The sequence below is a fragment of the Trachurus trachurus genome (assembly GCF_905171665.1).
Source record: "Trachurus trachurus genome assembly, chromosome: 16".
Classification (NCBI taxonomy): domain Eukaryota; kingdom Metazoa; phylum Chordata; class Actinopteri; order Carangiformes; family Carangidae; genus Trachurus; species Trachurus trachurus.
In genome coordinates this window covers 24604460-24614180 of record NC_139902.1, presented here as the reverse complement: position 1 = coordinate 24614180, position 9721 = coordinate 24604460, and the positions used below count along the sequence as shown (strand labels likewise).

At 41.3% G+C, this 9721-nt stretch overlaps 1 protein-coding gene across 2 annotated transcripts in view; it reads right to left on the bottom strand.

Annotated features, from left to right (window-relative positions):
- The window catches only part of dop1a (DOP1 leucine zipper like protein A), a 31536-nt gene continuing 21815 nt past the window's right edge, over positions 1–9721 (bottom strand). Inside the window, exons 20-37 of one of the 2 annotated variants that reach the window (XM_083989653.1) lie at positions 9484–9595; positions 9127–9309; positions 8295–8420; positions 7742–7876; positions 7313–7368; positions 7106–7210; positions 6864–6930; positions 6538–6679; positions 5721–5800; positions 4128–4237; positions 3161–3310; positions 2499–2560; positions 2039–2191; positions 1594–1730; positions 1402–1457; positions 1141–1305; positions 784–913; positions 1–558 (exon numbers count right to left, since the gene is read on the bottom strand). In XM_083989653.1, coding sequence (XP_083845779.1) covers positions 250–558; positions 784–913; positions 1141–1305; positions 1402–1457; positions 1594–1730; positions 2039–2191; positions 2499–2560; positions 3161–3310; positions 4128–4237; positions 5721–5800; positions 6538–6679; positions 6864–6930; positions 7106–7210; positions 7313–7368; positions 7742–7876; positions 8295–8420; positions 9127–9309; positions 9484–9595 — 2278 coding nt within the window. In that variant the 3' untranslated portion in view covers positions 1–249. Of the gene's footprint in view, positions 559–783; positions 914–1140; positions 1306–1401; positions 1458–1593; positions 1731–2038; positions 2192–2498; positions 2561–3160; positions 3311–4127; positions 4238–5720; positions 5801–6537; positions 6680–6863; positions 6931–7105; positions 7211–7312; positions 7369–7741; positions 7877–8294; positions 8421–9126; positions 9310–9483; positions 9596–9721 lie in introns of those variants that run through there. The other variant, XR_014596037.1, reaches the window with a different exon arrangement.

Sequence of the window (9721 nt, the reverse complement as noted above, 5' to 3'; positions counted from 1 at the left end):
GCATCTTCACTTTGTCCCAGGGGACCCACATAAAATGTTAAAAGTCAGTCATCAAAGCTGCTCCATATATACAAATAATTAAAATTAAATACAATAGCCTTTGAAAAGTAAAATAATCATTATAAATACAAAAAATGTACAAACTATTTTCCCCATTTATATTCCCTTCTTCTTAATGTACAGGTTGAGGTTTTTCACTAGTGTTGATCAGTTATGAGTTAATCCCATGATTCTTTCCTTGCCGTGTTCTCACGTCTTGATGAGTCCCTCTAGAAAGTCTTTTTCCACCATCTCCTCGATGTTCTGTCGAGCTTGACTCCAGAAGACTTTCTGGCTCTCCAGTTTGTGGCCCTCCTTGTGGCTGGGGAAGGATGAGTTTGTGGGGTTGTGGGTGTAGGAAAGCCCTGAGCGGCTGCCGGCCTTGCTGTTGAACACCTGGCTGAGCAGGTTGAAGAAGGGCAACAGCTGCTCCATGCTGCGGATCACATACAGGGTCAGCATCAGGTGGCCTGGCTCCCAGGACAGGGTTTTGGTGGAGCAGTCCTCCTCTGGGTTTTTCTAAGGGAAGGAAGACGTAACATAACGAGTTACTATAGATGACAGAGTAGACAAATGAATGTGAGCTTCTGGAGGAAACTGCAGCAAGAATGAAATGAGCTGTGACATAAAAGAGAAATTGGTGTCCTTTCATAAATGTTTCTGTGAACACTAGACACGTTGAATGAAGCAGCCATTTCTCTCCATCACTTATAACCCTGTGTAGACAGAGGGCGGATGATATACCTTCGCTCGTTTCCTCAGCAACTTGGCCAGTCGGACCACGTATGGCTTAAACTCCCTCTGATGAGTCCCCTGACGTCTCACTTCCAATCCTGAATCATCTGAAGCCTCCGGGATGAACGCCCAGCGGTACCTATAACGAGGCAGATCTCACTCAGGAATAGCACAATTTTCGTCTATTTACTGAGCCACCAAAGCATTAAACGAGCAACTTCCAAACACCTTATTCACGTGCCCACTCAAATACACACAACACAATGTGATTGGACATTCTTCCATTCATCGCAAATGAGGAAAGGCACACATTTAGAGTGTCACATCATGCACAGCTTATTTTCACCCATGCTTGTTTGTACTGACATCTGGAATTGAGGCAGGCTCTCGGGAGGCAGAGCCAAGGCCAGATCAAGGAGCTTGCAGGCAGACAGATAGAGGTTGAGCCAGCGCTGGCTGTTGTAGGAAGTGGAGAAGCCGTTCCCTCCGGAGTAGGTTGTCTCCAGCCCGGCTACAGACGGGCCTGATGTTCTAGAGAAGAACAGGAGATGACATGTTATTTAAGGAACACAGAAAGATGTTATTATTTTTGATGCTGAAATCCAGTTTGCAGTCATCAATAAATACCTTGATATGTCTTCATCTGCTGTCAGCTCCTGCTCCATCAGTAGAAACACCTGAACCTACAGGAAGACAGTTGTATCAGCTTATGAATAAGTGTATGTGTGTGTATGTGAATGGGTGAATACATATAGAAGGCTGGAGGAATGAACACAAAGGTAGAGTGAGTGAGAGGAAGAGAGTGCAGTTGTTTCTCACCAGCTCTGTGATCATGGTGGGCCACAGGGAGGTGAGGTGTTGAGGCGACATGCGCAGCAGCAGCACTCTGAAGAACAGGAACACCTGAGCATGGAGGATGGGCACCTGAGGCAGACGCAGACTCTCCACCAGACGCTCTGAACACACACACACACAGACAGTTAGTACCCGCTCAATTAATGTGGTAAAACTTGATGGTCAAAACACCTGAAAGCTTCATCTGCAACGTTTTTAACACAATTGTTTTCAGATTCTAGATAAAACAATCCAAAGCCACCACTGTGGATATTTGCAAAAATTCTCAATCACAGTTTTCATGACTGTATCAAAACCTCAATGTATGATTTGTCTGATGTAACTCAGTCCATTAGGGTTAATTTTGTATGCTGCTTGGTATGGGAAATGGTGTAAAGTGCTGCTCCACGTCTCTGTGTGTATTATTTACCTTGTATGTCTGGCAGGTATTTCTGGTACTGGTCCACTTCGCTGCTGTAGATGGTGAAGGCCAGCCGTTTGAGCAGCATGGCCCTTTGTTCCAGCTCAGCGTCTCTGTTGGTGAACAGACTCAGAGAGCTGCTCTGAGCTACAGCCACCCGGGCTGAAGTAGGACACACACACACACACATACACACACAGTCTTTTAACTCGTAATAGACTTGAACTATATTACATTAGCATATTTTTGCAGCTGAATGGGTTGTTGATTAATTGGAGTGGAAATTAAAGTGTTTGTTTGGATCAAGACACAGCTTTAATTCTGTCTGAGATGAAACATGAAAAGGGCAAAACAATCTGCAAGTGTCAGTTTGATGATCACGATCTGCTAAATGGTCTGTGACCAAACACAGCGGTGAGAGCTAAACTTATATATAAACTAAACTGTAGTAAAGAATCATAAAGCTTACTCATGAGGTCTCTGAATGTCGTCTTATCATGAGTCATCAGGTGGTCGATGATGGCTCTCCAGCTGAAAAATGACAGACATTTTCTGTATCTACCATTATACAAACACACTGAGACAAATAAGCAGACGTAGCCTATGGCATTAAAATCTGCCATTAATAATTTATGTTGATGGAAAATTTAGGTAAACACACTCTAACACTTTGACTTTAAAATGAAACTCAGCTGTGCATGAAATTAGTTCTATCAGAAAATAGCACACTGGGAGGTCTCAGTCCTTTGTAAACATACTGTGCATATAAAATGTACTGTATGTGACTTGAAACTTAGTCTTGCTTCTTGCACTAGAAACATGTGGTTAATTCAATTTTAACAAGTCCGTATGACATTGCTTTACATTAAAAACCAAGAGTTAACTAGGAAGAATATAGATGACAAATAAGTGTAAAGACATGGGAATTATTTCTGATAATTAGTGACTTTACACCTCAATCTTTAAAATGTCTTGTTAATTTCTTATGTAGGATCTTCAGTACATCTTGTTAGATAGTAAACGTGTTTATTTTCCCCCTCTATTTCAGTGTAGTTATTTAGGCCACATGTTAAGAGGAGCTATAAAAGTGGTCACCCACACAAAGCCCAGCTCTCTCTCTCCCCTACTCACTGACTGACGCAGGACGAGTCCATCTGGAAGAAGGTGTGGTCCATGAAGAGGTCGAATGCCTCCTTCTTCCAGGCTCGGCGAGTGTACTGGTATCCACTCAGGCTGCTTAACAGTTGGATACAGGCCCGGTAGCTGGGGGCGTTGTGAGCACTGCCACGAGAAAAGGAAACATTACACTTTCAAATTCAAACATGCATGTGATCAGCTAGACTTAAAGCAGATATCAGTGGAATGTTTTTGTTAATATAAGTCCTAAATAGTCCTATTTTCCGTCAGCAATCACTTACATGAAGTATTTCAGCCTAAACACGAGTCTCTCCGTCACTCTGCTCTGCTGTAACCCGAGGAGAAAATTTTCCTTGTGGGATACAAGTGTTATCCAATGAGGAGAGAGAACGGCATGAAGGGCTGTGTGTGCAGCCAAGGGATGCGCGTGAATGTGGTGACGTAGCACGAGGACCAACTGATGCCTGACAAGGGCGGGGGCTGCTAACTCATGGTGCGTTCAAAGAAACTCGTACTTTGTGTTTTTCCTTCCTGTGAAGTCATACCAGTTCGATCTGGTACGAGTTCACGGGTCGGAAGTTACGAGTGGCCGTTATAGGGAACTTTCACAGACAACAGGATGGTAAAAACACGAGCTACGGGTTACCTGGAACGCTACCAAGTCGTAGTTGTGACTTGAAGCTGTAACTTACGGTTTCAAAAGCCTGCCTTGAACGCAGCATTAGCCGAAACGGCCGTGAAGCTGATATCTGCTTTAATTTCATACTCGCCAGTTCACTGCACTTCATCCTCCTTAGTAACATGAAAAAATATTTGTTTGGCCTTTTCCTGACATTTCAACTTGTATTTTACGTAAAAAGACAAAAAGTGGAATTTGTAGGTTACAGCTGTGTAAAGCACAATATTAGCCTCTAAGCACAACCAATTTAATGAATTTAATGAAAATAAGGTTTGTTCACACCTGTGGTTGCGGAGGTAGGGCACTACATAGTGCATGATATTAACCAGCAGTGGGATCACCCTCTCCTTCTCATCGCTGTAGAAGACCATGTCCAACAGATGAGCCAGCACCTAACAAATAGATGAAATCAGGATTCCTTAAGTAAACACGGCAACACTGACTGATGATGTGCTTACAGATATAATTACAACAGCAGGCAGCAAGATTATAAATACATCTCTTCAAACTGGCATCTTCCTAGACACGTTCAAAACAGCCACTGTAATACTCTCATTAAAGAACCCAGGCCCAGAGCAGCTATAAGCCCTTCTCCAACTTTCATTGGTTAGGTACTTAAAAAGATGGTTTCAGACTGTGTAAATAAAATAAATCCTGGAGGATCCTCAGTCAGACTGTAGAACATTACACAGCACTGAAACTGCCCTTAAACCGCTCTTAAAAGAAGATGCAATCTCAGACTACACTGTGATGGAAATAAAAAGTCTTGAGTATTGTTGTCTCAGATCTAAGTGTAGAGCTTGATATCCTAATCAATTATTATAAAAAAGTTGTTCATCTTTCTGACTACAAGGTAAACTGGTTCAAAACAGACAACAAAGGGAGATTTCAAAAGCCTTTATTTCAAGTCAGCTCATTTACTGTAATGCACTTTTTACTGTCCTCCCCCCAAAAAATGAAAGCACTGAGACTTCAACTAGTTCAAATACACACTCTTCTGTTAACCACAACCAAGAGGAGAGGGCACATTAGTCCAGCTCCAGCTGCTCTGCTCTGGCTTCCTGTAACATTTCACATTGATTTGAAGATCCTCCTCCTTTTATACAAAGGCTTTAATGGATCAAGCCACATTGCTGCTAACTCCCATGTTGCCCATTTGCTTTCAAGAGCACTACAATCAGCAGACCCAGCAACAGCTGAAAGAAAAGCAGGAGTGTGGTTTCTGTCAATTACGCTCATCAACACTAATTAACACTATGGAACAAATATAATAAATATGAAGAAGAAAGCTAACTTGCTAAACATTTTTAAAAGAAAGGTTACCTTTCTTCACCCTAACCTTCAACCTAAATTCAGCTACAAGCATTAAATTGCATTTTGTCTATGAATGTGTTTGTTATTTATTCATTTATTTAGGGCGCCAACCCTTTGAATGACAAACTGCAGTTTAACATACTGTATATTGATAAACTGCCTCTACTAAACATGTCAGTGTATAAAGATGCAAATAGCAGTAAAGCTCAGGCAAAATCTGCATAATTAGCTTCTAGACTGGGCTAAAACAGCCAGGGTGGAAAACATGGTGCATGGCTTCCATTGTCCAGCTCAGCACATTCACAGCACACAGCACTAATCCCAACAAAGTGATTTATTGGTTGACTAATAATGATTTACATCAGGGGAGGGGAGCTAGTTGTAAATCAGCTGTGTGGAGTTCAGTAGGAGTGTACTGTGTGTAGTCAGTGTACTGTCGGGCTACGTCTGAGAGAGCAACAGGCCTGGACATTGCTGGTGAATGTGAGTGAAAGCAGCTTGAGACATAATCAAGATGAACAATGGAAACAACTAAGAAACACTGAGACATGAGTGTTTTACCTCAGCCAACAGTGTGAGGGCGTGAACACTGTACACTGATGGAGTGAAGCTGGAGGCCTCCATCACTGTGAGCATTAAATCTACAAAACACACATAGCAAACATTAACAGCGGCTAAACAGCAGAATCATATTAATATTGCCATGCTGAGGCATGCAGACCATTATGCAAAAATATGCACACATCTCACATGCTTATTGTGGTGCATGTGAACAGGAGCATCTGAGTGCTCTGTTCTTACCCCTCACATGTAGTTTCAGTGCCTCACATTCAGATTAATTTCTTTCTCTGAATCAAATGGATCACCCAGATTAATAGACATCTCTAGTATACACACAGAAAATACCTCTCCCTTTCCAAAACAAAGACTACCACAACTTTGTATTGAACTTATAAAATATCAGGGCTGAGTTCTCAATCATGCCTGTTGATGTGACTTTGTTAACAAATCAGACAGCAACATATATGTCTGTAAACATATATGCGTATAATAGATACAGAATGTATTTTCTTAGAGCCCACATGAATCTCTTTCAACCCTGATTTATTGAGTTTAAATTTGTGTTGAATTTGTGGTTATAACTGATCACACTGTTAGCACCAGGACATCTCTCCCATGTGTTAATACAATGTGGAAAGGGATATAGAACAATATATTAAAGCATTTTTTTCACTTTCCTATTAGACATGGTGCCAAAAGTTTATATTAGTTTAAGGTGTGTATACATATATATACACATTGCAGCAAAATCTAATCAAACAGATATGATCTTCATTGGCACTTGCTCCAATGGAATAAGTGGATGAAAGAATCTCACCTTCTACATCAGACTCGGTGGTCCCATCCACAACGATCTGAGGAGAAGCCTTCACCTCCAGGTTTCTCCTCAACCACGTGGTCTGCTCCAGAGAGGATCCTGCTATTGTCCCGATGGCCTCCACTACTTTGTGGGTCACGTCCTGAATATGCATAGAATACTGATTAGTAAGGAGTAATATCCAATCAGGGTGGATTACAGTAATTCAGTCTATGATCCTGTGTGACTGTAGATCATGAAAGTAAAGCAAAACTTCACTAAACATTAAAACAACATGAAAACTACATGACATAATCACAATTTAGAGTTAAAGGTGACATAATCACCTGCAGCTCCCTTTGGTCCTTCTTACTCTCCAGGTTGGGGTTCTTCAAGATGAACTCATTCAGAACTCTAGAGAAAAGAAAGAGAAATGAGCCTGTTATATAAGACTGACCTCAGTGATCTTCACTCCAACATCCACAGATGGACAAATTTAAATACAATTGTTCAACTGATTCCCCAGAGGTTGTGAGGCTATAAGGACACCTATACAACAACTGGAAGGAGAGAAGGAGGAGAAACCCACCCCAATATGAGAAACTGTCCAGGGGCAGGCAGGCCCAACTGCACAGAGTCCTTCAGCAGCGCCAGCAGAGATGGCCAGCTGTCCACTAAACTGGACACAGGGATCCTAGGACAATCAAGAACACAAGTTTAAGTGTAAAAAAATAAGTTAAATCATATACAGTAGATAAATCCAATATATACTATTGTTTGGAAGCAGTGGGCTCACCTTTGAACATAAGCATAGAAGAACTGTAGCATGCAGACCTCCAAAGACAGGTGCTTCTGTGTGTGTAGAGAGGAAATATCATGAATGACGAGGTGAAAATAAGAGACTCGTGAAAAAGCAATGAACCAAAATTGCAATATTGCACTGCATAACTTACAAAAGCATGATTAACATGCTAATATAACAAACTTCTAACCCTGTACCTGCTTTGGAAATAAAAGCAGCTGTGATTAAATGAAGTGTGATACAAATTCCTGACTTAAATTACAAGTTAACAACCTGTGCTGCAGTTGAGCAGATGTGAAAGTTATGGTGTGGTGATTCAAAGCTCTAATAGCTCTGCAGCCTCTAATGGTCCTTTGAATAGTCTACAAGCTACAGTCAGTAACAATACAGTTACAATACAGCGACACAAACATAAACACAAACCTTGTCCTTTGCAATGGCAGGTGGCTGTTTCAGGACCTCCTTGACCGTCTGCATGACCGTCTCAGTGCGCATGGCGCTCACCGAACGAACCAGCTCGACCAGCAGCAGCTGCTCTTCACTAGCCACCTGAATCACCTGAAAAACACACACAGCATAAATCCAGGTCAGAGGTTTAAGTGTAAGCACAACACCTTCACTCAGAGTAAAACACATTGAGTCATCAATAACAATACATGCACTGCATTTTCAGTGGCACCTTCTGAGCACCTAGTGATTAGAGAGTCGTCAGACACACTGGGGTTGTAATGTTTTACATGGACGGTAATGGCACAGGAAACATTCTTATCGCTCAAGGGCCTTTTTAAGGTATCATCTCTCAAAGCCATTATAATGAGAGGTTGGAATGAAACGGCCTGCTGTTATATTTCACTCTGCAACATTAAGACATTTTTCTCTACTTAGTGAGCACGAACGACTACACTTGAAAGTAACAAAAGACGTGTTAAGATGCTGCTCAACCCTGAAACTGCGGGATGTTTTTATCAGTACTCACCTTATTTCTGACTGGAGTCTTTATCTGTTTCCTCTCATTCCAGACATAAGCAATTGCTGCCATGAAGTGAGCTCCATGGTTCATGGAGATTGGACCAAGCAGCTCGAGAATTTGCTGACGGAGGTTCTGTCAAACAGATTTATGTGAGGTTAGACCTAAAAACATGTATTATTCAACACTTTTAGTTTCAACACACTATAAGCTTTGCTAATAAAATGTCTGCAGTGTATTGTACAAAGTAAAACACAATTGACTGCAATAACTCAGTGTTGTAATATGCTTAAATCACTCGGGCGACATCTCATTTACAATATTACATGCTAGACCCTCCACATGTAGTCTGGTTAGATACAAAACAAATTCTCAAACATTATCATTATTGTTGTGCTGCCCTGATGTACAATGTCCACTCCCCAATCTAAAACTGGAAAAAACATGGGAGTCAGTTGTTAAAGTAAATTAGGTTTGTTATTATTCCTCCTTCAGGGACACAGGCCGGCCCATCAATGATTACAAATCATGTTCTGTGCATGATAGAAATCACTGTATTATCTCAGTGAAAATTACATTACAAGTCCGTCTCCGGAAAAATGTAATGTTATTTAGGCAAAGTTATTAACTATTTTAAGAAAAATACAGAGCTATAATTGCAGAAAAAGTACTTCACGGTCATTACTGAAACTGTTGAGACCTGAAATCCATATAATGTGCATTAGTTTCTCATCTTCACCGTACCTCTTATGGAATTATTCAGGCTTTTTTTATCGGTTAGTAAAACATGCTAAAACTGCATTTTAATATATTACAGAAAAACTCATGCTGCCTGGTGTACCTTTGTGGAGCCCAGGTTGATGTTGGAAGTGGAGGAAGCGGAGGCAGCAGCTGGCTTGTCAGAGGTGTCGGCCTGGTGGAGGACACTCCACAGCAGAGTGACGGATGACATGATGGTATGGAGGATGGACAGTATACCTGAACGGGCCTCAGCAAGGTGCTTCTGGTCAACACTCACTTGTAACTGAAAGACACAAAATTTAATGAAACTGTGAGTGCTTATTGAACAATACCACATTATGCAATGAAGTAGTACATTTGGCATCTCAATAAACATGATAATTATGTATCAAATAATGACACATATCAGTTTTTATGTTCCAAACTGTTACAACAATGCTGCTAACAGCGCCCTCACCTGGTGATACTGGGAGCTGGGATCCAGCAAGCAGTAATGGATGATGGCCGTTATCCCCTCCAGCACTGTCAGAATCAGGTCAGGAGGGATGCAGACGGCCATCCACTGAGGTCTGGAAGATAGAGGGAGAAAATACAGTTTAATCAGTGCAGATTTGGAGTTTTTGTTTATTAACATATCAGGACAAAAATGTGGAATGCTGCACAACGAACACAATTAGTAAACATCCAAAAGATGG